The sequence below is a fragment of the Oryctolagus cuniculus genome, chromosome 9, assembly GCF_051225735.1.
Source record: "Oryctolagus cuniculus isolate XC-2025 breed Fujian yellow rabbit chromosome 9, ASM5122573v1, whole genome shotgun sequence".
Taxonomy (NCBI): domain Eukaryota; kingdom Metazoa; phylum Chordata; class Mammalia; order Lagomorpha; family Leporidae; genus Oryctolagus; species Oryctolagus cuniculus.
Window position 1 is genome coordinate 137,114,646 of NC_142875.1, and position 27,495 is coordinate 137,142,140.

The 27,495-nt window shown below is 54.4% G+C and overlaps 1 protein-coding gene across 6 annotated transcripts; it reads right to left on the reverse strand.

The window, feature by feature from the left end:
- On the reverse strand, positions 1–27,495 carry SLC38A2 (solute carrier family 38 member 2). 6 transcript variants are annotated; one of them, XM_089304808.1, is made up of 17 exons: positions 27,233–27,481; positions 26,667–26,828; positions 26,487–26,568; positions 26,239–26,354; positions 23,663–23,736; positions 23,474–23,566; positions 23,282–23,363; positions 21,632–21,714; positions 21,323–21,381; positions 21,068–21,235; positions 20,623–20,702; positions 20,430–20,530; positions 18,765–18,889; positions 18,295–18,439; positions 18,088–18,185; positions 863–1,045; positions 1–292 (listed from the first exon to the last, which is right to left on the reverse strand). In XM_089304808.1, exons 2-17 carry the CDS (start codon positions 26,780–26,782, stop codon positions 260–262), a joined length of 1,638 nt encoding a protein of 545 aa, XP_089160934.1. In that variant the 5' UTR covers positions 26,783–26,828; positions 27,233–27,481; the 3' UTR covers positions 1–259. The 6 variants fall into 6 exon arrangements, with proteins under 6 accessions (XP_089160934.1, XP_089160933.1, XP_089160932.1 ...); XM_089304807.1 differs by having other exon boundaries at positions 1–296; XM_089304806.1 differs by having other exon boundaries at positions 263–644.

The following is a 27,495-nucleotide window of genomic DNA, read 5'->3' on the forward strand; positions in this document are numbered from 1 at the left end:
TGAGTTTACCTTCCATTTTATTATGCTCAGAAGTTTGACATTTTTATGTCAATGACAGTTGGGTTTTTTCTTAGACCTACAAACCGGTTTCTCATACACAGACCATATCCCCCGTGTCCGTCTTGAGTTCTTGTGATTTGATTGTCTCCCACGCTGGTGTGACCAGAGCCTGGACAGACACACTGCACGCTGCTAACCAACTGCCCCAGCACCCGCTGGCAGGAGTCTCCTCTTCCCTTTGTCAGTCGTTAAAGCTTTCCTATGGTGTAACTCTTCCTCTCTCTCTGTAACTCTGCCTTTCAAATAAATAAAAAAGGAAGGATGAAGACACGGAAAATCCACCACACTCTTGAATAGCCTGAGGATGTCGACTTCTGCTAGATTAATGGATGAAAAAGTAGCTTTGCACATAAAACCCTGACACCAAGAAAAAATGAAGTGTACTAACCATACCGGCTACGTCAGCCATTTGCCAGTAGATAACATTCCCGTGCTAGGCAACACAAACAGGAACCCCGTGTGCTCACTCCTTAACCATCTGTAATGCATTCCTGCACATCCTTATTCTACAGGGACAAGTGCAGTGACCGAGAACGAGGGAGGCTGTCAGCTCCTGGGGGCTCCGGGCAGGAAGATGCTGAGATCTGGGTGAGGAAGGGAGGGAAACAGGGCGAGCCTGGGGGAGAAGCTGGGGTCCGCCACCCCACGGCGAGCTGCCTGCTGTGGTGGCTGCACACTGGGCCTGGTTAGGGCCAAGGGCTGGGTCGCCGAGTCATCAGGCTAGGCCTCTCCAGGCAGGCAGGGGCAGGCCTGCAGGGGACACCACACCTTTATCACCTCCATGTCCTTGGTGTGTACTCACAGGTATGTGCAGCACAGTCTCGCAGGGCCCGCGGGGCTCCACGCACTCTGCTTCCGGCTTGTGTGTCTCCGGGACTGAAAGCCAGGACTCTCGTCTCCTGGCAGCCTGCAGCCTTCCCTGGTGAGGCAGCCATGAGGAGCAGCACCACGGGCCCTCCAGCTTTCTCAGGGTTCCGAAGCAGGCCTGCAGGGGGAAGGGCAGGGCAGGGAGGATGCGGGGGAGCAGTGTGAGTTACTGACTTCCGGGACACAGGGCCCACTCCCCCAGCTTGCAGAGGGGCTCCTCTGCCCAGCTCGGTGCTCACTCCGCCCTGCGAGCCTGGGTCCAGAACAGGGCTGTGGCACTTGGAAGTCGCCCTGCCTCCTGGGGCAGCTAAGGCTGGCTGCTCACCGGCTCAAGGGACGTTCAAGGGAGGCTTTCCGGCACCTTCCTGCTTTGTGGGATTAACAAGAGTCATGAATTCAGTTTCACTCCCGGGGATCCACTGGGTGTACCAGTGCCATTAATTATTGGGGTGTTGGCTTTGCCATTTCAATGGCATCACTGTCCAATTACTGCCCTTGGCAGTCTGCCTGAGTCATCGGGGTGCTGCTTTGGGAAGGCATTCTAGGCGTGGGGTGCGTGGGGTAGTGGATTTTGGAGGCAACAGCAGTGTCAGGAGGCCAGCATCTCAGGGAACTCCAGAGCGGAGGGGCTCTCTGCCTAGCTGGCTGCCACCAACACAGAAGTTACATGCCATGTGTTCTGCCGATGGTGTGGGGCACTAGTTTCATGCATGGCCTGGGCTACAGCCATGCCAAGGGCTGGTCTCCTGCGTGTCCCAGAATCTCCATGATTCCGAGTTTCACTTGTAAAACAGGCATAAGCGTGCCTTCTGTCTGATGAGGGACGTGCGTTGGTGCACCTGTGTCTTATCCCTGAGGCAGCGCTTGGTGCTCCTCAGCCACTGGCCACTGCAATCAGGGGACGAGGAGCACTCCCTGGGGAGAGGCTTGTGAGTGCGACTCGCCATCCTGGTCACCGCACTGCCAGGGGTGTCAGGACATGGCCCCTCCGGGCTGGCTGGAGCTGCCGAGCACGCGAGCCTCAGACGCACGTGAGCGGTATGAGTGTGGGGTCCTGTCCCTGGAGAGTCCTCTCCACCCAGGCAGCCGAGGGGCTGCTTCTGTAACTGAATCCTAGGTGAGCTTGAAGGAGGAACACACGGGCTGCACCTGCTCCACACCTCCCCCACACCTTCTGCCTGCATCCCCCCTCAAACTCCACCGCACCCCTGGGCCTCTCCCTCGTCCACGAGTGTTTGCGGAGCCAGGAGCCCTCATTAAGGAACATGCTGCTAACTTCAGCTATAAAAGCATCTTTCTGTTTGAAAGGAGGAAAGGGTCCGAGCCGCTCTCCCAGTCCCCAGGACCCTTCCTTCCCCAACCCCTTTTCCTAGGCCTCGGCGTCCCCTTCTGTGAAGCGGGGACAGACGCCATGCACAGAGTGTCGTAAGGAACAAAAATGGCACGAGCCAGTGTCGCTCCCCCTCTTCGTGGAGGAGCAACACAGGACCCTGCGCTGTTCTTTTCGTCTGCTCGGCCCTCCCCGGGTTTGCTGCTGGTTCTTCCCGGGTTGGCTACTATCCCTTCCACCTCCGTGGAAGGGCAGTTCCCCCTGGCCGCATTCCCCACTTCCGCAGGGGAGCGGCACACCGCCGGCTGGCTTTCTCGGGGGCTGCACGGGTTCCCTTAGATGTTCCCCATAGATGTTCCTCGTGCATGCCGTCTCTCTCCTCCTTTATAGTCCTCCTCCGCCAATCCTAACTCGGCTGCCCACACGCCGAGTACGCTGCTCTCCTCCAATCAGGAGCAAGTCCTACAGTTTATTAGTTGAACTGGAGGCAGCTGTGCGGAAGCTGTTTACTTCTCTCCCAGCACCATATTGTGGGAGAGCAGATGCATAGAATAAGTCTTAATTCCAGTAACTCAGTCTAGTCCGGTTGCTCCCCACAAGCCAGAGCCTAGGGCAGGGCTGGTGCGTGGGGAGCAGAGGACCTGGAATGGCTCTGGGGGGGTCAGGGACTGGACGCAGAGAAACTCTCGGACGCCTCTCCAGGGCCAGTGATGACAACGACACGGCGGCACGCTCGTGCGCTGCACACGACCCCAACAGTGCTCGACAGGCAGGACCACAGCCCTGTGGGGACATGACTGTCATCCCCACCGCCAGACGGGGGCTGAGGGGCAGAGGGACAGGGCTCCTTGTCTCAGTGGCCACAGAGAGAACTCACATACTCAGCAGACTTGGCACCCCGCTGCCACTGAAGCAGGGGAGCGAGGGGATGTGTGACTGTCGGGGATGGGGACAGAAAGCAGAGGGCAAACGCCTCCGTGTGGATGGCAGTGTGCGGGCTGGCAGCCCCGGCTGAATCCACATCCACGGGCATCAAGCCTGCAGGAGCTGCGTCTGGCCTCATGTCCTGGAAATGTTTGATCACAGCCCTGCAGGTCAGTTGGGAATGAGGCAAAACTCATGTAAAGGCAGGGCTGTGTCTGCTGCCTGCGCTGAGTGCCCCAGGCGCGTGCTGTGTGTGCCCAGTGATCAGCTGAGTGCACAGGTGCCTCTCTCAGGCCTTCCCTCCCCCTGCGCCAGGGAGTGTCAAAGGCCGGCGAGGATTGGTAGAGACTGGGGACGCGGGGAGCAGAGGTAGGTGGTGTTCACCTTACAGTGAAACAGCCGGTGACAGCTCCCAAGGCAGAGGTTCTGCCAGAGACGTCACACATGCATTCTTACGGTGTGGCTAATAAAATGGGAAGACACAGCGATGTTAACCAAAAATAAAGTAGGGAACCAGTGTGTGCACAGTGACTCGCAAATGGCAGAACTAAAGAGGGCATGGAGGGGGCTGGCATTGTGGCACAGTGGTTAAGCCACCACTTGCAGCACCTGCACCCTGCAACAGAGCATCGGTTCCCATCAGCTCCACAGCTCGTGGCCTGGGAAAGCAGCGGAGGATGCTCTGGGCCCCTGCCACCACGTGGGAGACCCTGATGGAGTTCCTGGCTCCTGGCTTTGGCCTAACTCAGCCATGGCTATTGTGGCCCTTTGGGGACAGAATTGGTGGATTAAAGATCTCTCTTTGGCCGGCGCGGCAGCTCACTAGGCTAATCCTCCGCCTTGCGGCGTCGGCACACCAGGTTCTAGTCCCGGTTGGGGTGCCAGATTCTGTCCCGGTTGCCCCTCTTCCAGGCCAGCTCTCTGCTGTGGCCAGGGAGTGCAGTGGAGGATGGCCCAAGTACTTGGGCCTGCACCCCATGGGAGACCAGGAGAAGTACCTGGCTCCTGGCTCCTGCCATCGGATCAGCGCGGTGCGCCGGCCGCAGCGCGCCTGCCGCGGCGGCCATTGGAGGGTGAACCAACAGCAAAAGGAAGACCTTTCTCTCTGTCTCTCTCTCTCACTGTCCACTCTGCCTGTCAAAAAAAAAAAAAAAAAAAAAAGCAAAAACAAAAACTCTCTTTGTCTCTCTCATCACTCTGCCTTTCAGTTAAATCAAATGAATCTTTTTAGAAAACGTGTAAGATGCCTATGGGAACAGCCACACTGACATTGAGTGACTGTTTGTGGTCCAGCTCTGCTCACTCCTCTGTTCCAACTTCCTGCTAATGCAAACCCTGGGAGGCCACAGATGATGCTGAAGACGTTGCGTCTCTGCCTTCCACGTCGGGGACCTGGATTGGTCTGGTCCAGTCTATGCTGCTGGACTATGCTGTTTGGGGATGAACCAGCAGATGGGCGCTTTCTCTGTCTCTTTCTTCTACTGATTCACTCTCTAAACACCTGCAACAGCCATGGCCACACCAGGCCAAACCCAGCAGCCCGAACTGCATCCAGCCATCACCTGCTACCTTCTCACACTCATTAGCAGGAAACTGGATCTGAAGAAGGGGCAAGACCTGCACAGGCATTCTGATGTGGATGTGGGGTGGCTTAACCTGCTGTTCCACCATGCTCGCCCCCTAATGTTTTTAAAAGGCAAGCATTTAAAATGTTTCATTAGAGACTATTTCTGGTGAAAGGACTTAGTGTGATCTTAGGTTCTTTAAACTCATTTGCATTTTTTCTACGCTTGTATTCATTTTATAATCAGAAGATTCTCATACTGTTAACAATGAAAAGCAACGTGCAGTGTTTGTTTCCTCGCAGGTCTCTGAGTCCTAGCTAAAGCCACAGTGTCTGCCGAGCAGTGCTGGCCTCCACGGTTGCTTTAGCTGCTGCGCTGCTGTGCTGGGAAAGCGTGAAGGGCAGCGGAGAAGTCAGGCCTCATCTCTCCCTGGCGTCCACTGTGGAGCAACACCGAGTGGACGCCCTTCCCAGGGCCGGGCACTGTGGTGCAGCCCATTAAAGCCACCACCTAGGATGCCGGCCACCCGTGTGGGGTTGGTTCGAGTCCCGGCTGCTCCACTTCCAACCCAGGTCCCTGACAATGTGCCTGGGAAAGCGGTGAAGGGTGGCCCAGGTGCTTGGGCCCCTGCCACTTATGTGGGAGACTTGTTTGCAGTTTCAGGCTCCTGCTTTGGCCTGAGCCAGTCCTGGCCGTTGTGGCCATATCGCAAGTGAACTAGCAGATGGAAGATCTCTGTTTCTCCCTCTATCTGTAACTCTGCCTTTAATAAAAACATCTTTAAAAAAGAGAGAGAGAGAAAAAAAAAGAAATGCTTTCCTCCTAAGCAGAAAAGGGAGGTTGGCCAGGAGGGCAGAGAGAGGAAGCAGTGGTGAGAGAGGGGACTTGCTCTGCGCACTGGCTGCCCTGCAGCCTGCAGCTGTGGCTCCAGGCAGGGCGGGCGATGCACTGAAGTATGGTGGCCTCCCAGAAAGGCCAGGGGAGGGCCTTGCGGGTTCAGCTGCCACGCGGAACGCCAGCATTCCATACTGGAGGGCTTCCTGCTCCTGTGCACCCTGGGAGGCCGCAGATGATGGCCCAAGGACTTGGGCCCCTCGCCCCTCAGGATGGAGACTTAGTTGGAGTTCCTGGCTCCTAAATTCAGCCTGGCCCAGCCCCAGCTGTTGCAGGCATTGGGAAAGTGAGCCAGTGGGTGAAGGGCTCTGTTTCTCGCCTCTCCCCCTCCCCCTCCCTCCTCCTCTCTGTTGCTTTCCTTTCAAAAGAAAGCTGAAGTTCCATCTTGCGGGCATCAGAAAGCTGAAGGGGCCTGCACCTGACACCGACACCCACGGCCCACTAGCATCAGCTGCGCCACCACTGGCACTGCCCTGCTTTTACTCACTGCCTGCACGATGTCACACACAGCGTCACTTACGCTTACGTACTCTGAAATTGTGAAAACACTCCATGACTGCAAAGAACATCTTAGAGCAAGAAGGCAGTGACTCGCCTTTGAGGACCCAGGTATTTTCATTTGGGGGTTTTGAAAGGGTCAACTCATGTCATAGGAACTTGGAGGAAAACATGACCCCCTAGATTCCAGTCCTGAAGAAAACCACCATCACTTCCACGCTGTGTGCACACAGACAATACTAAGTATTGTGGGAGTAATAATTTTGCAATCTTATTTCCTTTTGCATTTCTGGCTAGCATCATGCTAACTAGGAGTGTGAGGGAGAGGAGGCTGGGGTGTGGGGAGAGGAGGCTGGGGTGTAGGGGGAAGAGGCTGGGATGTGAGAGTGAGGAGGCTGGGGTGTGGGGGGAAGAGGCTGGGAGGGAGGCTGGGGTGTGGGGGGGAGGAGGGTGGAGTGTAGGGGGAAGAGGCTGGGGTGTAGGGGGAAGAGGCTGCGATGTGAGAGTGAGGAGACTGGGGTGTGGGGGGAAGAGGCTGGGGGGAGGCTGGGGGGGGAGGAGGGTGGGGTGTGGGGGGAGGAGAGTGGGGTGGGGAGGGGGAGGCTTGTGTTGGCCGCTGACGACAGCGTGTGCCCAGGTGCTCTACAGCAGGGGGGAGCTCAGAGAACTGGCCGGGAAAGTGACAGAGAACAGCCACAAGGCTGGGAACTCATAGACCTGCGGAAGGCAGAGTCCAGGGATCTCGCTGGGTCCAGCCACTGGACACGGCGATAAAATGCTGTGTGGGTCAGCACGTCCCCTGCTCCATCTCTTTAAGTGGCTAAAATAGCTCCAAGTGCAACAGGATGAAGACGTGACTCTCCCACCAGAGACAGGCCCAGAGGAAGACAGAGAGGGAGGGAGAATAAACCAATCAGAAGTATGACTAAAGAGAAATGAAAACCCATGCCTTACAAAACTTGAGCACAAATGTTACTGCAGCATTATTATGATAATTGCCAAAATGTGGAAGTAGCCACTTTCCATTGACTCATGGGTAATAAAATGCGGCACAGCCATGCAATGGAGTACTTGCAACAGTAAGACAAAGCCACACCTAGGTTCAGACATGTCCCACAATGGGCATGGGGCTCCACAACGCTACACCAAGGCCAGGATGGGACAGAAAGCAGCGTGAGGGCTGCCACACCTGGGATGGGGTGGGGGAGGGGGATGGTGGGAGAAACAGGGTGACAGCTCTCCCTGGGGTGCTGCAGAGGCTCTGTGCTTGCTGCTGATGGTCGCACAAGTCTGGGGATTAAATCTAAAACCTACTGAGCTGTGCCCTTGATGTGTGTGAATTGTCTGGTCTGTGAATACTACCTCTCAGAAAAGTAAACTTGAGCGAAGAGAGGGACGTGTTGGGCAAAGGACCGTGGCTGTGGCAGCTGCCTTGGAGCTCCGTGCCCCGGCAGCTGTGTGCTGGGGTGCGTCACAGTCCAGGGGACCTCTGGACTACAGGGCAGAAAAGGGAGGGCAGCCTCTGCCAGCCCTCCAGAGCAGGAAGTGGGCGAAGACATCTTCTGCCCCGTGCCCCAGACATAGTAATCTGCCCCCCACACGTTAGTAGAGGAAGGGCGCTTGTTCCAGGGATGTGAGGGGCATGGGCTGAGTCCCTGCCGGGGGCTTCCATGACTCAGGAGGACTTTCCCAGTGCTGGCCCAGGACACGGACCCTGACTCCAAACCCAAGTCTGGGGGCGCTTATCCTGCCCCTGCCCCACGGCTACTGATGACAACCTGCCTTTCTGATTCACAGGACTTGCAGCAAGGAGTGTCACAAGCAGACGTCCTGTAGGGTGCAGGGGCCACCTTCCGGGGCCCGAGACTCCAGTGTGATGCTGTCTGCCTGCAATGACTGTGTCGTGGGAGAAGGAGCCAAGCACAGGGTGACCAGAAGAGTGGGCCGTGTGAGGTCATCAGGGACTTGCTTCCAGCCACCTGCTGGGACCACAGTTCTCGGCCGTCTTGAAGGAGCACCATGGACTGTTTGACCAATGAAACACAAGCAGAAGGGGGCTCCCTGTGCACAAGCCAGCACATTCTCACCATCCCACTGCACACCACGCCTGCTGAGACAGAGCCTCAGGGTCCCGAGTCCGCCCTTGAACACACACATGGACTGAGGAGGAAGCAGTGTGTGTGGAGCCACAGATTTGGGCTATCTGGAGATGGCAACACGACTGGCTCTGTCCGCCACACACAGCCAGGCCAGTTGTGGGTTATGTCATTGACGAGGGCCATTTCCAGAGTGGGAATCTCTTCCTTTCATTTCATCCCAACAAAGAATCATCCAAGCTTAGTCCTGGGCAGGATCGGCAGACAAAGGCGTGTGCAGGCACACAGAAAACCTTCGCTTTCGTCTCGGGTCCATCTCTAGTTCTATGACCGTGACTCCATGGTCACCAGCTCCTGATTCATTTGAACATCATAGCTTCCAAAAGTGAAGACAGGGCAAGCAGTAGTGATTCAACTGCTTATTATTTGGGTTTGCAGATGAATTCATTGTCTCATGCAATAAATATCTTTCTTTCTTTCCTGACAGGCAGAGTGGACAGTGAGAGAGAGAGAGAGGCAGAGAGAAAGGTCTTCCTTTTGCCGTTGGTTCACCCTCCAATGGCCTCCACGGCCGGTGCACTGTGGCCGGCGCACAGTGCTGATCTGATGGCAGGAGCCAGGTACTTATCCTGGTCTCCCATGGGGTGCAGGGCCCAAGTACTTGGGCCATCCTCCACTGCACTCCCTGGCTACAGCAGAGAGCTGGCCTGGAAGAGGGGCAACCGGGACAGATTCCGGCGCCGTGACCGGGACTAGAACCCAGTGTGCTGGCGCCGCAGGGCGGAGGATTAGCCTAGTGAGCTGCGGCGCCAGCTGCAGTAAATATCTTTCTAAATAGGAATCTATTCTTGTCAGCTCCCTTTGAAAAGCCTTTTTAATGATACCTATTGAGCCAAACCATATGAAATGTTTTGTAGGTAGAAGCAATGACAGAAAATTGTCAATTTCCTATCATTCAGTCTGTGCAAAAAAGCATTTTTAAGGACTTCAGAAGCACATTTGGGACAATCAGTCTGTTCTCGGCACCCTCATTGGTCCACACGGGTCCTCTTTTGTCTGCCTGTCCACTCTCCTGTCTGCCTTTATGTACTCTCTACCGCCCCCTGTCCCTATCGCAAAGTAACTGCTGCATTGAACATGGCTTCTTTAATTGTATCAAACATTATAATAAAGATACTGTTTCATTTTGATAACTTTGAACTGTATAAGGAGATGCCTGTGATAGTCTGGGACTTGCTTTTTTTTTTCCCCCCCACTGGAGTATTTGCTTCAAGATGAACCACACTTTAGCTCATTCTCAGCACTGCACACTGTTCCACTGTGTGCTATGCACAGTGACAGGCACTTCCTGGCCACTTCCTTCAGTACCCGAGATCACCCTAAAAGCCAGGGCTGCCTGTGTGTCCCTACTTTCCTGTGGACAGACGGGGGCAGAAGTCTCGCTCGGTCGCCTTTCTGGGTGTCGCTCCCCGTCTTCGTGGGGGAACGACATAGGACCCTGCGCTGTTCTTTCTGTCTGCTCGGCCCTCCCCGGGTTTGCTGCTGGTTCTTCCCGGGTTGGCTACTATCCCTTCCACCTCCGTGGAAGGGCAGTTCCCCCTGGCCGCATTCCCCACTTCCGCAGGGGAGCGGCACACCGCCGGCCGGTTCTCTCGGGGGCTGCACAGGTTCCCTTAGATGTTCCCCATAGATGTTCCTGGTGCATGCCGTCTCTCTCCTCCTTTATAGTCCTCCTCCGCCAATCCTAACTCGGCTGCCCACACGCCAAGTATGCTGCTCTCCAATCAGGAGCAAGTCCTACAATTTATTAGTTGAACTGGAGGCAGCTGTGCGGAAGCTGTTTACTTCTCTCCCAGCGCCATATTGTGGGAGAGCAGATGCATAGAATAAGTCTTAATTCGAGTAACTTAGTCTAGTCCGGATTGCTCCCCACACTGGGGGTCTCACTGAACCTCCGAGGTCGATGCACAGCCCGCAAGCCTCGTCTTCTTCAGCCGAACGTTGGTCAGAAGCACCCACCCAGGGGATGGCAGCGACTGCCCACGCAGCGGCCTGCACAGGGCGGGGACTGGGAGCCGGCTGAGGCAGGGACAGCGGCAGGGCCTGCTGGGGACCACACAGCCCAGACTGGTAGCCCTGAACTTGAGCCCCACTCCGCACAAATACGTCAGCCCCTCCCCACATCCTGGCCTGGAGCAGCGAGCAGCCGCTGGCGCTGCCTGGTGTGGGCTCTTCTTCCAGAAATACCACGGCGGGGCCTGTGATGCCCTGTGGGAAGCCGGAGCCTTCTGAGTACGCAGCTGCTCGTGTGTGTCTTTTCTTTTTAAAAATTTATCTATTTGTTTATCTGTCAGAGAGAGAGAGAGAGAGAGGGAGCTTCCATCTGCTGGCTTACTGCTCAGATGGAATAGTGGCTGGGCAGGAGCCAGGAGCTTCATCTGGGTCTCTCACGAGGCTGGCAGGTGCCAGCCACTTGGGCCATCCTCTGCTGGTTTCCTAGCCGCATCAGCAGGGAGTTGGATTGGAAGTGGAGCAGCCAGGACTTGAACTGGTGCCCATGCACGATGCTGGCAGTGCAGGTGGCGGCTTCCCCCACAACGCCACAACGCCAGCGACTGTGTTTCTCTTGAGGGCAGCGTGCGTCTCTGAGGCACCATCCTCTCATCGCTCCCCGAGGAGCAAGAACGCTCTCCGGCCAGGCGGAAGCCCCAGGCGTTTCTTCCCGGGCGCTCCGCGACACAGGAATGCCTGCAGATTTACGAGGCTCCCGCTCGCTTGTATTCCAGATTTCCTTCTTTGGCTCTATTTAGGGATCGGCTAAAACTGCAGCTCCTCCGTCTGGGGCGAAGGGCGGTGACCCACCGTCTCGAGAGACTTCGGGAGGACGCACAGGGAAACGAGAGGCAGCGCCGACCTGGCTCAGCACACGGCACAGCATGCAGCGCGCTGGGCAGAGCCAGGGACACTGGTGGGGAACCTTCTGCTTACCCAAGCTCGAGGCCCCTTTTCCCCTTGGGAAGAACAAACCACCGCGGGGGAAGCTGCGTCCTCATCACAGCACCTCCTGCCCCGGTGCCCACCGCGGGGGAAGCTGCGTCCTCAACACAGCACCTCCTGCCCCGGTGCCTTACTTTCCAACGTTTCCAGTGGGAATTTCGCAAACGTTGGAGGTTTAAGTTACGTGTTGAGAAGCCAGGGATTGGTATCAACTCCCTGAACAGACGATTCCGCGGACTGCTGTCGTAAGCAAAGACTGCCGGCACGGGAGCTAGCCGGACACCTGCACTTGCCTCTGAGCTCTTTCCCTACGCGTTTAAGGTCACAGGTGGGGGAGCGGAGCAGCCTTGAAGCCCCGGCTTGAGACCCCACATCAGAGCTGGTAGAGTGCTAGGAATCTCAGGATCTGGAAGGCAGCGCATCAAAGCCCAGCTGCTTGGGCCCCTGCCACCAACCTGGAGGGTGCAGGCGGTGCTCCTGGCTCTTGGCTTGAGTCTGGCCCAGCCCTGGTTATTGCGGCCACTTGGGGAGTGAGCCAGCAGATGGATCATCTCTCTCTGCCTCTGCCTCTCTATCATTGTGCCTTTCAGACAAATACATCAATTGTTAAAAATAAAGACAAAAAGATTGTGATTCCTTTCAGCAAAGCAAAGGCAAGCCCCAGCAGCAGGCATCACCGGCCGACCGGGGATTCGGAGTCGGATCATGCAATGCACGTGCCTACTTCCCAGTGGGATTTCTCCCCTGCTCTGCCTCGGGACCACAGGACACGAGCACTGGCTCGGCAACAGTCACAGCCAGGACAGCCAGGCTTCTGTATACCTTGTTCCAGTCCGAGGCTCAGCAACGGACGGTCCCAGCCTGGTGGGGCTCAGCACACCTTGGGAGAACCGGGCGCCACCGAGGGCCTCGGGTGAAGCAGCTCTGTGTGGCCATCGAGCGGGGACGAGGCGGGGGAAGGAGGCTCGTGCTGAGGCCTCACCTGTGTCCCCGTTTCACCCAGCACAACCCCGCTGCTATCCACTTTACACGCTGAACGTGCTGTCAGCATGGTCTCACAGAGACGGAATTCAGCAGGACGCCGCTCTGGGCAACGGCTGTCATCGCTCAGGCTGTTGGGAGGAGACGGACCTTGAACAGCACAGTGGCAGTGAAGACGGCCGGGCACCTGACGTCATCACGCCGAGGGCCGGCATGCCACCGCAGGGAGGGCCTCCAGCTCATGGCACGGCCAGAGGGCTGGGTAAGACATCAGGGTGTGGTCCACAGTGGGGTACGCAGCGTTAAACCCCGTGGCAGGGGGTGTGCACAATGGAGCCTTGGAGAGAAGCCGGGATGGAGGCTGGGGGCCATGAGCTGACGGTGGAGACGAAAGCAGACAACGTCCGAGTTCCACTTGAATACGACACTTGCTGCTGCTGTTCTCGAAGCAGACACCAAGTACGGGAGAGAAAACTGCACCCCTGCAGCTCAGAGAGGTCCAGCCCCAGCTTCCAGGTCCTGCCTGCGCCAGGCCACACGGCAGCGCTCCTGTCCTGGCCGAAAGCTGCAGGGGCTGAGCAGCCAGGATCCAGCACCGTCCTGGAGAGCGCCGTGCGGCACAGGAGAGCCCAGCCACCACGGCTGCCTCCTGAAGGGCACTCCCAGGCAGCGGCCCGGGCTTACGCACGGCTCCTGGAAGACACACAGGTAAGCAGCCCAACGTGCTGGTTTAACCCCTCCACCCAGTACTAGGAGGCGTAATTATTCCTTCAATAAGCGCATGGAGTCTCTGCGTTTATTTGCTGGACACAGAGTACAGAGTAAATTCAGGAAGAGACAGATGCGTGCTCTAGGAAGCCTGGAACTCCTGCAGAGAGCCCTGGTGCAGAGAAGCAGAACATGTGTGATTTGAAGGAGCTACAATCCACCAAATCGCAGACAAGGCTGGCGTCCTGCACGGAAGTCTGGGATGGGGAAAACCACTGAAAGTGAGTTTATGGTCAACTGGGCTGTGCCTCTCTGGCTCAGGGTCAGACCATCCCAGCTGGCCTGGGTTGCAGGATGTGCCAGGGTGCAAGACTCTCAGGGCTAAGCTGGGATAGCTGGTGGCCCTATTTCCAGCGTAGGACCATGGCATCGCCTCTGGACTCTCCTCCCAGCCAGAGGGGTGGGGCCTGGCAGCTGTCACTCAGACGTGCAATGAACAAAGGTGGAGCTGTGACATTTCACACACTTCTGTCCAGGAGATCACAACACAAATCTACAATTTTTGGAACCCACTGTTATCCGTTACTTGTTAATCCTCTGAGACATTTCACTCTGCTTCTACTAACTTCCTTCCACCTGCGATTTTTCCTTAAGCTAACGCAAATGGGTTTTGTTTCCAGAAACTTAACCCATCTCTCCCGAGGCGACAGCAGCTCTCCATCTCTGCAGTGCTCCTGGAACCATAACCTCCAGGGGTAGCCGGCTGGCACTCCCAAGCTCGAGCAGACCCACCTTCCAAGCCTACTTCTGGTTTCTGCTTAATAAGTTGCCATTCTGGTTCATTTGGCTTTTTTTAAAAGATTTATCATTAATTCAAAAGGCAGAAAGAGCAAGCTCAATCTTCTATTCACAAGCTCATTCCTCAAATGCCCACAATAGCCAGGGCTGGGTCAGGCCACAGCTGGGAGCCAGAAACCCCACCTGCATCTGCCATGTGGGTGACAGGGTCCCAAGCCATTGAGCCACCACCCGCTGCTCCCCAGGGGCATCGGCAGAAAGCAGGATCCAACAGAGAAGCTGGGACTCACAGCAGCACCTGGCTGTCACGAGCAGCAGCTTGACCTAATGCGCCACACCTGCCAGTCTTCAAATTAGCATCATCCTATGTACGCAGGGCCTGGGAGACCTGACACAAACCCTTCCCACAGGCTCGCTGGACGCTGAACACCGGGACAACGCCACAGCTTCTGCCCAGGCTTGCTGCCGGTCCTGTGGTGTCATCATGGCACCCAGGGGCCCCCACCCCAGCACCCTCCATTTTGAGCCTGGGTCCCTCAGCTTCACGGCCTCAGCAGGTGTGAGCTGCAGCTCAGGTGCCCGTCGGCTGGTGCACCACTCCTCTCCTTCCCTGTCCAGTTCTCCAGTCTGCCAGGTGCTCCCGACATGCTCTGTGCATCACAGGTGTGGTGGGGTGGGGTCCTGAAACCAGGAAGCGGAGCCAGACCCTTGCCTGTTAGCCCAGGCCTGGTTGACTTCGAGAGCTGAGCTTCCACAAAGCTCTCTGGCAGACACCCCTCCCCGCACCGGTAAGGCCAGGTGCCAGACTATGACACACAATACGTCAGGTGTGACCTCACCACCCGTACTTGAAAACAAACGGACACTGCCACTGAGGAGTAAGCACGTATTTATTTTAGTTCAGTTACAACAAACATCCATTGTTTCATTGAAACGGTGCAGCACTCCCGGCCAACCAGCCGCTCTGGAGCTGCCGGCCTGACGCACAGCGGAGCTATTTACATCTATGTACACGCCTTCAGCACACCCAGGTTCTTGAAGGCCTGCATCACGCTAATCACATGTGGTTTCACTGCGCTAGATCACATTGTAAAACTGCTGCATTTTGAAGATTTAGACTTTATTTAAAATTCAAATAAGGGGCCTGAACTTGCACCAGGTTTTCAGTTAAAGATTTGATGGCCAGCCAGTTTACTGCAAATACAATTTAAACAAGTATCCTCAATGTTTGGGGTCTGCACACAGTTTGCCTGCTTTTACACTGAATTCTCTGTACATGTTCTATGGGGACAATTCTTACAGATATATATAATGGGAATCCATCAAAATGCAGTTAAGAAATGCACAGGACTATATACACTTGAACCCAAGACCCCACCTGACATTATATACAGCCTATTTACAAATACATATGGACAGACAATGTATGTACAGATATCATAAATATTGAAAAATAGGTTAGCTTTCATGGATTAATGCTGTTCTATAAATAACATTACAGTTATAACTGAAACACCCACGGAAGACAGTAATGCAAAATGAGGTGATGAGACAGTGGTTCTAATACTGAAGACCGCTCACTCTCGGGATGCACTGTTAGGGCCTCAAGGCGGAGGAGTGACGCAGCGCGATGTCCCCAGGCAGGCGACTCCCAGCTGCAACAGCCCGGATTCCTTTTCCCTGCTGGGTGCCAGGGTGCTTCCTCCCACACAGAACAGCTCAGGTTCTCAGTCACAGAATCAGCCACTCAAGCAGAAGCGCCAATCTCAGCCTGAGCGGGTGGGGAGGTGGTGGATGTGATCGGTGCGCCCGAAGCCCGGTTAAATGCCAGCAGCGCTGTTTCCAGGCTGTCCCTGATGATTGTGTCTTCACAGAAACTGACAACACTGGACCACCGTTTCCCTCAACACAGCACTACACGATGTCTCCCAGGTCTGTAAGGTTCTAATTACAGACTCGCCTGGCCTGTACACTCAGTCACAGAGTACAGAAAATCAAAGAATGTGTAACAAAACCATGTCTGCCCTTTCTGGCCCTGGCCTGAAGCCAAAAATGCTTAGTTCAAGAGAAAACCTTGGAGCCAGATGACCAACTGAAGAATCCATTATTTGTTTCCCTCAACCACTTGATGGAATTATGCATGTTAGACATTATGCCTGATGAGCAAAGTACCACGTTACTTACTAATAGTCACCATACACCGCAACGTACAATGAGTGTGCTCTTAACGCCGAGTTTCAGAGTGACGCTTTCACCTCTAAAGGGGCTGCACGGCAGGGCGGGCGCGCGCCAGACCGCAGCAGTGCACGCCCATGCCCACTGCTTCCCTCGCTGACCACTCGCTGGACGTAAACAGGGAATTCCACGTTGTACAAGAATGAGATGACAATCCAGTGCAAAGGAGGTTTTTAAGAAGCTTACGGCACGAGGAAGCCAGTGGCCTCCACAAAGAGAGCTTCTACTACACCAGTATCGGGGTGACCTGTGGAAGAGACCTCTACCAGACAGAACACGAACACAACCAAGCCATACATTGTCAAGTAATCGCACTTCCAGGAGACGAGCATTTCGCAAAGCTGTGCTCTGGCTTCGTGCCACCAAATGCCCATTCTTCACTGCTGGAAGCAATGTCCAAAAGGGGCGGGCCCAAAGCAAGGACCCAGGGCTGTCAGCACGGCGCTGCCATCAGATGCGGCTGAATCAACCCTGTCTGACCCAACTGTATGATCTGCAACACAAAATTACTATTTCTCACAGAAATATCCGCATTACCTCCCATTCAGAGGTTGGAGAACTGAACACTTCAGAGTCAATGAGCCAAATTGTTTGGGGACAGAGAAGCGATGAACACGGCAGCTCACCAGAGCCGGCGTAGCAGGAGCCGACCCCGACCCATCGCCCTCCAAGTCAGGTGAGGCTTCAGCGGGAGGACACCACCCTCCTAACTCGTGGTGCAATCTTTCATTGCATCATCTCTCAAAGGTAATTTGGGTAAAAAAGCATTTGGCTTATTATGCCTACAAAAAGGCAAATCATTTCATATCACTATCTGTTTTAAATATCAGTGAAATTGTTTTGTCCGGAGTTCACTGACAACCGTTTCTGGATCAAGTCCAAGAAAAGCAATTTCTTCAAAGTAAAATAGTGCTTCTGAGGTCTTTAAGTATTTTTGGTACAAAAAATAATAGTGTTTTTCCTCAATGGTTATTCCAATACTTTGCAGTAAATTAAGAATTGTTTCTCACATCGAATGATTCCATTAGGCACATTCAAGTAAAAGCATAAAATATCCAAGTTAAAACAATGACACAGCCAAACATGTGGCTTGATAAAAGTTAAGAGTTTGTCCATTCTCTGGAATGGAATAAAATTGTCACTTCCCTTAACCCGAGACTCGTGGTTTTGCTGTGAATATCCATTTCTAACACACAGATAAGTTTCCTTTAAAAAAAAAAAAAAAAAAGTTCACTTATTCTGCACTCAGAAGAACGCGCGAGGAATCTGCACTTCGAAGGAAGTGAAACTGAACACATCCGTGAGACTTCGCAGTCGAGAAGACTCAACACTGGCGTCGGGGCTCGGGGCGCGGTGTCACTAGTGGCCCCCCGTGGAGGCGTTGTCCACCCAGTCCAGGACGATGAGCGCCATGCTGCCCGCCATCACCACCACGCCGCTCAGCAGGAAGAGCAGCGCCTGCACGGGGCACAGACAGCGTGAGCGAGGGCCTCCCGCGGACAGTCACACCTCGCTTCCGAGGGCCTGCTGCCCCGGCCCAGGGACTGCCCCAACTCCACGCAGCAGGCAGGCTACACCACTTACGACCGCAGGTGGGTTTCTGCCATCTTAGAGCAAAGCTTCAGTCACGAACTCAAACCCAACCGCTTGACTACACAGGCTGCGTCAAGGGGAGACGCGGCTTCGCTCAGCCCAACCCTACCATTCAGGGACCGCCATCCCTAGCTCTGATGGAGAGGGACAGACCACAGTGGCAGTGGACACCACAGCCGGGACGCAGCCCCGAGGGCTCTGCAGGACAGCCGCACAAAAGCCACCACCAGGAGGCTCCTCTTTCAGGAGGGCTCATTCACCCAGACACGTCACACACTTTCTCCAGCATTCGCCTGACGCCTGCTGAGTGCCTGGCACACGGCAGACAGAGCCCGACACGCACTGGTTCCAGGGCTCTGCACAGCTATACCCATCTCTGCCAACCAATCCAAGTGCCGAATGCATAGACGATGCCTTTCCCCACCCTGCCTCCACCTGTGAGGTTCACATATACTTCAGAGCGAAGCACACGTGCCCAGGCTGAGGTACTAAATCCAGTACCAGGCTCAGGAGTTTCTGGTCCCCGCCGCTCGTCACTCACCCCGATCTTCTGCACAGATGCCATGGGCTCCTTCTTCACTAACTTGATGTAGAAGGCAGACGGGAGGATGAAGATCAACATGGCGGCTGCAGATGCACCTGCAAGGGACCATCCACTGCGTCTGAGAGCTCAGGAGGTCACTCACTATTTTTAAAAACCTTACAATCCCCAGTATTTCAATCAGCTTGGGCACTTAGTACCACTTACCAATGAAACCAAAGATATCCCTAATTGTCGGGACAAAGATGACCAGCAAATTGGTAAATGCCAAGATAGACACAGTGATGAGACTGTGACGCCACCAACTGAAATCTTTGGCTGCACACAGCAAGTGGGTGATGGAACTCCGGATCTGTAAAAGGAGCAACAGAACATTTGCACGATGCAGCCGTCCATCCCCAGGTAACAGGGGCTGTGTCTGCAACGGCACCTAGTGGAGCGACACCACGCTCCCTCTCGTCACCACCTTTCCACCTGCCTGCCTGACCACTTACAAGAAGCATTCTATAGATCCAGCTGTGGAAAACATGCCCCATGTATTTAGAAAAATCTACATATTTTAAAAAGTCCCTTCAAAACCAGACTTGGTTTCTTTTTTTCTAGATTTTCATCTCTCAGCAAATCCTCCCATCTATAAAAACTCATTCCTACCAAAAGCAGTACAGGCAGTTGCTTACCGGGAAGATGACCACTGGCACGGTGAGGGTGACAGCTACCAGCACAGCCAGTCGGACAATGAGCAGCAGCACGTCGGTCTCCATGACGGTGGAGTAGGTGTGAAGCAGCTCCGACTCCACATGTTCTACCGAGAGACCAAGACGGCCGTGAGTGTTCCGCAGACAAGGTACAAAATCCGACCCATGGCCAACTCTGTTCCAAGGTTATTAGCTACTCACAAAGTGACCACACACTAAGAAGTTAATAAGATTAATTTGGAATTATGCTTGATGCAATTAAAATAACATTGAAGAAAGTTTTTTCTAAATACCAAGTAGAGATTTAGCCACATGACCCCCATTAAAAACAACGGGAGCTAAAACTCTAAATCCCGTGGTTTGGCTCAGTTTCTCTGTGCATGACACAGTCTGAGGGAGATAGGAGAAGAGGCAGTCAGTCTCAGTGTCTGATGGTCTGAGGGAGAGGGAGAAGAGCGAGGCCGCAGTCTCTGTGTGATACAGTCTGAGGAGACAGGAGAAGAGGTAGGCCCCAGTCTCTGTGTGTGACACAGTCTGAGGAGACAGAAGAGGCCCCAGTATGTGTGTGATACAGTCTGAGGAGACAGGAGAAGAGCGAGGCCCCAGTCTCTGTGTGTAACACAGTCTGAGGAGACAGGAGAAGAGGCAGGCCTCAGTCTCTGTGTGATACAGTCTGAGGAGACAGGAGAAGAGCGAGGCCCCAGTCTGTGTGTGATACAGTCTGAGGAGACAGAAGAGGCAGGCCTCAGTCTCTGTGTGTGACACAGTCTGAGGAGACAGGAGAAGAGTGAGGCCCCAGTCTCTAACACAGTCTGAGGAGACAGGAGAAGAGCGAGGCCCCAGTCTGTGTGTGATACAGTCTGAGGAGACAGGAGAAGAGCGAGGCCGCAGTCTCTGTGTGATACAGTCTGAGGAGACAGGAGAAGAGGTAGGCCCCAGTCTCTGTGTGTGACACAGTCTGAGGAGACAGAAGAGCGAGGCCCCAGTATGTGTGTAACACAGTCTGAGGAGACAGAAGAGCGAGGCCCCAGTCTCTGTGTGTAACACAGTCTGAGGAGACAGAAGAGCGAGGCCCCAGTCTCTGTGTGTAACACAGTCTGAGGAGACAGAAGAGCGAGGCCCCAGTCTCTGTGTGTAACACAGTCTGAGGAGACAGGAGAAGAGGCAGGCCTCAGTCTCTGTGTGATACAGTCTGAGGAGACAGGAGAAGAGCGAGGCCCCAGTCTGTGTGTGACACAGTCTGAGGAGACAGGAGAAGAGTGAGGCCCCAGTCTCTAACACAGTCTGAGGAGACAGGAGAAGAGCGAGGCCCCAGTCTGTGTGTGATACAGTCTGAGGAGACAGAAGAGCGAGGCCCCAGTCTCTGTGTGTGACACAGTCTGAGGAGACAGAAGAGTGAGGCAAAGGGAACTTGGAGGCAAATATGCCACTGTCTAAGGGTGTGGTTTTTACCATGGATTTTAAACATTATTGATCAAATACACACGGAGAAATTTTGAATCCTACACTCAATGTTTTCTCATAAATGTGAACACACAAACCAAGTGAAATTTTCAAAGGGATGGAAGTACACACGGCCAAGTGTTAGTCTCATCTCAGTAACAATGTGTGTCTATGTGTCTGAATAAACTAGGCACTGCAACTTACCGTAAAATGTCAGGTATCCAAAGAGAGCAGCAAGCAGGTACATGAGAAACATGGCGAAAAACGAGATCTTGGACACGTTCATCATCCTCCTCCGGCTACGGCTGTGCAAATTCAGAAGAAAAAGCAATTGTGTGTCGGCGGCGGCTAGAATCGGAGTCCAGTATTTCCCCAGTCACGTGATACAAACACTCACCCTCTCAGTTCCTCGTAGATGGGGAGAACAGCAGGGTGACAGACGAACGAAAAGGTCAGGATTGGCACGGCATAGACAGTCTGGAAAACACAGAGAGGTCCACTTAACACCCTGCGTACCACACTGTCACAACGGTTTCACAGCTTCTACTTCACGTGGACAGTCTCAGTCTCTAAGCCTAAGGAGTCGCTTTCACGTAATTAGCTTCCATTCTTCTAATGTGCTCCTCGTGTCACCGCCACTTGCAAATGCGTCAACTACTGCAAGAGTATTACTTCATTCTCGACCACTTAACACACAACCTCTGCACACTCCTCAGTAATGAACCAATCACACGTGCTCTAGAAAGTCCCTGCCAGTCCTCCTCACTTGCCCGAGAGGTGTTTTAAACTTTCCAGAGGCTAACTTCCCTCTGTGCTCCCCTAATGCAGACTGCGCCAGCTACCTGGGAGTTGAAGATGAAGTAACGCGGCTTGCAGGACTCATGGAGAGTCTCGTTGACCGCCGAGCCACGTGCAAAGGCTGCCGGCTGCAGCAAGGTGCCATTCACAGTCTCGTTAAGCATCAGCGCCATCTCCACGGGACAAGGAATCTGGAATTTCTTGCAGATCACCTGGAAACACATTACCCTGTACTTGTTAAACTGAACAGTCTCGAAAGGGCTTTGAAGCAATATTTTCTGAAGGAAAATGGTACTTGCCACAATTAGAAAGAACATCATGCACAACAAAGAAAGGCCACTGGTATATCCCAGATATCCTGTAAGAGGAGAAGAGCGACCGGTGAGGTGGGCTCCGGCGTGGCAGACGCCCCGTCGCCTCCCTGTCTCATCCTCACACTGTCACACAGCTTGCAGCACACTCAGCACAGCCAATCAGACAGCCTCATTCTGCGTCACCATGAAGCGCAGGCCCTCCCGTGGGCCCCTCGAGCCCTCCCGCGGCTGCGCTGCCCAGGCGACCCCCTGTGCCTTCTAGTCTCACGCACTCGTACTCGGGGGTCTGCTCACCCAAGTTCCTCAGCAGTGACAGAGGGAGAATGAGCACCAGCGACACCAGCAGGACCAGGTAGTCGCCGTTCAGGTACCACAATCTGGGTTGAGGAAAGGAGAGGCAAGGTCAAAAGCAGCCACAAAACCCTCATTCTAGAGCAACATCATGAAAACAAACAGACAGAAAAAGACAGGTTTGGGAAAACATCCCTTATTCAAGCCAGCAGTCACTTTTTAACTCTGTGGGCTAGAGGAATATTCACCCAGTTAGAAATGAGGCAGCAGACAGTGTAACCTCTGTCCCTCTGTTTACTCTGGGAAGGCTGCCAGTGGACTCATAACATAAAATACTCCTTAAAGGCTTGGTGCTCATGCGGCCAACAAGGCTGCTTTGTTAAGCCAGGAATCTTATCTTTAAGCACTTGGAGAAAACTGTATACTAACTTGGTTATAACTTTTAGCTTGCAAAGTCTAATGCTACAAACAAGGAAATTTTTTAAAAAATCTTTTGTCCCCGCCAGCCCATTTGTTAGCAAACGTACTTAATAAACATTTCAACAATTCTTTCATGCTTAGTTAAAAGGCACAGGTGAAACCAAAAAGACAAAACAATCCCCAAAGCAGGACTTCCTCCAGGTTGTCGGCTATTTCGTGACACCTTCACCCAGCTTTCCTCCAAAAAGTCAGAGCGAGGCCGTCCCTGAGGGTTCTGGCCCTGCAGTTGTCACAAACCCTTAGACCTCTCCTTTCAAACTCCAACTGCTCTGTGAATTCCACTCACTGCACTGAAGACTTACTTACCCAATTCTGTGCCTAAAGCCACAAGCAAAGATGAACAGCCTGCTCTGTGGTGAGCGGATAAGCTGCATCCAAGCAAGTGGGCCCTACTCCGTGTTTACTTAGAGGGAAAGCTAGCCGTCCACCAGGAGCAACAACTCTGCCGGGAGAGGGAGACTGTTCCACGGAAAGCAGAGATTAAATTTTAAGAGCCAGGACCGGCGCTGTGGTATAGCGGGTGAGGTCACTGCCTACAGTGCCAGCATCCCATATGGGCACCAGTTCGAGTCCCAGCTGCTCCACTTCCAATCCAGCTCTCTGCTATGGCCTGGGAAAGCAGCAGAAGATGGCCCAAGTGCTTGGGCCGCTGAACCCGCAGGGGAGACCCGAAGAAGCTCCTGGCTCCGGATCAGTTCAGCTCTAGCCATCATGGTCACTTAGGGAGGAAACCAGTGGAATGGAAGACTTCTCTCTCTCTCTGTCTCTCCTTCTCTGTGTAACTCTTTCAAATAAATAAATAAATCTTAAAAAAAAAAAAAAAAATTTAAGAGCTTCGAACCTAACCAAAAGCCAGACAGGTATTACATGACCTTTTGAGGTAAATCTGCAGCTTCAAACCTAACTCAGGTTGGAGTTCACATCCTAACTTTGACTCCAAGAGACAGTGAGTGCTAGACAATTCACCTCCACATACAGGTTAGAGAGCAGGTGACCAGAGTGTCACAGGGGAGCTACTACCTCTGGCCTCTTCATCCTCAAGTTTCAGGGGTCTCTGGTTGGTTTCCACAGGAACACGTATGGATAACTTACTCTGTATCTGACTAGGACTTAACGTGTCGGACCATTTGAGACTAGAATGGTTTCTTACGAATAACCTTACTTAGCACCTACCCAGTTGTATCTTCAATGTTCATTAATGCCTGGATCACCAAAGGTAACTCATATTTCACTATGAAGAGGTAGCTTGACATCGCTGGAGGAAAACAAAATTATACCATTACAAGTGCAAGATGTGCCACAGGACACTCAAACTCGTGTCACCACTCTGCGCTACACCACAAGCAAAGCCCCCCGGGTGCTTACCGCCGATGTTCTGCATGGTGATGGACCCGGAGGCGGCCAGCTTCCCCACCAGTCCGAACGCCTTGTGTCCCAACTGCTCGTACAGCAAAGACCCTGCGAAGCGAAGAGCAGAGAGGCCAGGCAGACGTTTTGTAAGAGGCAAGACACCATGACGAGCGTACAGTGAGGACACGCAGGAATGTCTCCTACCTCCTTCATTGGCAGTCTTCAGAAGAAGATGAACAGAGTACAGGGAAAAGATTGACACAAATGTCAACAGAATTCTGATGGGGAAAGCAAAGGCACAGGGTCAGAAACAAGCACAGCTCTTGGCGGCTGAAATAACATTAAGCATGGAATTTGTCTTATTCGTGCCCAAATGCCCCCAGAAACAGGTGTGCCCTCTCCTGCTGGCTCAAGTGTCAACATCTTCTCCTGCCTGGCAGTGTCTCAGGGAACAGGCCCACAGCGCTGGCTACAGCTAGGATCTACCCACTGGGGCCAAACTAATCCCAGTGGGGAAGCGAGGATACCGGCACCGGCACTAGCTACTGCTTGCCACTTCTGCCTTCAACATGTGGGTCACACCCGCCCCTAAAGCCAGCCCACGAGGTCTTGTGACGCCCGACTCCGATCAGCTCAGGGAAGGCCTCAGGACCACATGGACTGCGCTGATAAGAGGCAGCGCACCCCTCCCGCTGCAAGCACCAGGCGCTACAAGCTTTCCTAGCAGCTGGGCAAAAACCCGAGAAGGCGCCACTGTGGGGATGCACTTCTCCATAGCCCCCCATGAAGACCCAGGCCCAACCTCGTCACAAGTGCAACAGTGCCTGCGCCAGAATGAGCAGGCCACCACCAGCCCACTGGGGGAGCCAACTTCCCAACTTCTACCAGGGCTGACTGGGGGGTAAACAGTGGTGCAACAGGAAGGGCTGCAGGAAGCCCCGTGGCCCTCAGCTTCCCTGTAGGGCACAGGTGCCCCTTCACCCCAGCTCCAGGTTCCTGCCAGCCAGGAAAGCCAGGAGAAATGGAGGCTGCTTTAAAAAAAAAAAAAAAAAAAAAAAAAAAAAAAAAAAAAAGGAATAAAATCCACATTCTGCAAACAAGACAGTCGTGTGGCTTTCGACTCCGCGTGAGCAATCCGCATGCAGGGCTACTGAAGGGGCTGGCCAGGGAACCACGGCCTGCTCCCACGGTGCCCCGGTGGGGTCTACTCTACCACGGCCTAGGGCACCTCTGCCTGGAGATGCTGTCTCCACGACGACCCTGAGGGACAGAGGGGGCCCCTAAGCTCTGAGTCAGGTGTGAGCGGACAGGGCAGCACAGAAAAGGGTTAGCTGGGAGCTGCCGAGGCTGGTGTGGAAACCCATTCACCTGTGCACCCCTGGACACACGGCAGACACTGATGAATGGAAACTCACGTTAGCCACCTTCATGTCGCTTATCCACTGACTCAAATGGTTGACCCAACACAGAAGCACTTATGAAAGCACAGGGGATTTCAGCAGCGCCAAGACCCACAGAACTTCACTTAGCAAACAGATGCCATCTTATCTCCTTTAAATCTGCACTACAGCCACACCAGTAGCACTTAAAAACTGCCTCCAGTTTTTACACCAAGAGCCAGCGAGGACTTCCAGTATCTAACAGGACATCATTCAAGTTTCCCACTAACACTTCAGGATTCTTCCCATGTAAATTCCTGGGCACAATCTTAGTGGGAAGTCTGAAAAAAAAATCATCCTAATAAAAGGAGCCCAGGTGGCTCCTCCCTCCCAGGACCCTAAGGAAGGTGTGGCTCAGCGTGCAATGCCACAAAGCAGGGCTGTGCAAACTGCTTCTCTTTCAGGAATATTCTCTGGTCCTGGAGAAAGTGACTTGGGAAGGCACCAGTCAGCTAACGCAACACATCTGTGGCAAAGCAGCAACCCCACGCTACGTGGAAGGGACGACTAAGTCAGCTTCTTCCCTCCCGCCAGGAGTCTACCAACAATAAACCTGAACAGTTCTGACATGCACACCACTGAAAGACACGCCTGCATCTGCATTTTGTTCAGCATCTATTTTTCATCAAACTCCAAGGGTTCGTGATGCCAAGGGTCTTTCACCTCCAAATTCTATCATTCTACCCAGGCATTCACACTGGAAAGTCAAGAATAATTTATGCAAGGGGGTCGGAGGTGCTTTTAAACACAAGCACTAACTGGTACTAATTAAAACATTCAGTTTTGGCCACAACACGGATCTGAAAATGACAAACACTGGGGGGAAAAAAAGAGCACGAATTGCTCTCCAGCACTCAGAAAACTGTGACTCACTGGTCTGAGGAGGACGTTCCAGACTAGGTAAATACCACCACACCTTGTACCTTGTTTGGAAGAATTTTCTTTCCCTTATGCATGTGAGGGGCCAGAGGTCCTCGGGGAGATTTTTTGTTTTTACCAAACAGATGTGGAGACGCTGTCCTGACATTTGTCCCTTGTGCATTTGCCCCCACATTACTGACAGCTCCCCTGGACGTCTCGACAGTTCACTGGCACACGCGTTGCGATTCTGCCTTGGCCAGTTCTCAGTGCTGGCCTGTTTGTTTCCCCCCCTGCATAACTGGCATTCTTGACACCGCGCAGTGTGTAGGAGCACAGAGACCTGGGGGCTTCTCACACGTTTGAGTACAGGATTCTTAAGCCAACTACTTTGACGGTAAATTCAGTTTCTGGAGCCAAAACACGTTCTTATCATGCTACGAACGGCCCTGCACCGCACACTCACTGCTTACACATACTTACATAAACAGAGCAATTCCAGTATTAGCCATGGCATAAGAAAGCCCAAGGATTCCACTGCCCACAATCGCATTGCTCAGATTAAATACTGACATTCCAAAGGAAGTAGTACCTGGATGCTACACAGAGGGAAAACGATAACCAAACATATGACAAGAATTAAACGGGGGAAACCAGCGTTGGGCAAGTCAGATTTGAATGACTGCGTGAACAGCCACAGACACACACGCCAATCGTCAGCCGCAACTTACAAAGTCAGTTTCGTATTTCTTCTTGCCCAAATTCGACTCCAGCAAAAAGTTCTGGTTTTCGGGATCTACGTCCGCGTAATGGCTGCGAAAACAAAAAAGGAAAAGAAAAAAAACCCCGGTGTGTACGCGGTCCTGTCAGGCGGCGCCCGCGGCCGCCCCCGGGGGCGCGCGCCCGCCCACCTCTTCATGGCCGCCTGCTTGGTGGGGTACGAGTAGTTGAAGTCGCTGTTGGAGCTGTAGCTGCTGCTGTCCTCGTCCGGGGAGATGCTGAACCTGCCCATCTCGGCCTTCCTCATGCTGCGCGCGCTCCTTTTGTCCTTGGCGCTGCACCGGCCCGGCCGCCTGGAAGGTGGAGGCGGCGTCAGCCCCGCGGCGCGCGCTCACGTGACGGCCCGAGTGGAAAAGTACCAGGCGCGGCGGGCGGGGCGCGCGGGGGGCGGAAAAGTACCGCGCGGGGATGCGCCCGCCCGCCGCCTTCCGGGCCTCCCCCACCCCGCGCCAGGCTCGCGGGGCGCCCGGACCCCCCGGCCGCGCGCCTCTGCGGCAGCCGCGTCCCCGGGGAGCGCGCGCCGGGCCCCCTCCCCCAGCCCGGGCAGAGCTGATGCAACCGGGCCCGCCGATTGTCAAACCCGCCCGGCCGGCCGCCGCCCCGCGGCCCCGGCCCAGCGCGGCCGCCGCAGACCCCCGCAGCCGGGTCCTGCGTGGCCGCAGGCCCGCGCCCCCCGCCCGCCGCCCCCGCGCGCTACCTCGGTGGTCCCCGCTGTGGTGCCCGCAGAGCGCAAGCGTGCGTCCCCGGTGCGTTTGTCGCACACACGATTCGTGGCGACGACGACGGCGACTACGACTCCCCCCGGAGCGCGGGTCCGACAAAAGGCAGCAGAGACGGCTGGGGCAGGCGCGGGGCAGGGCGAGCGGACGGCCGCTCCGGCGTGGTCAGCGGGCGCGGGGCGGCGGCGCCGGCGGGGCGCGCGGTTATAGCGGCGCCGGGACGCGTCAGGGGGCGGGGCGC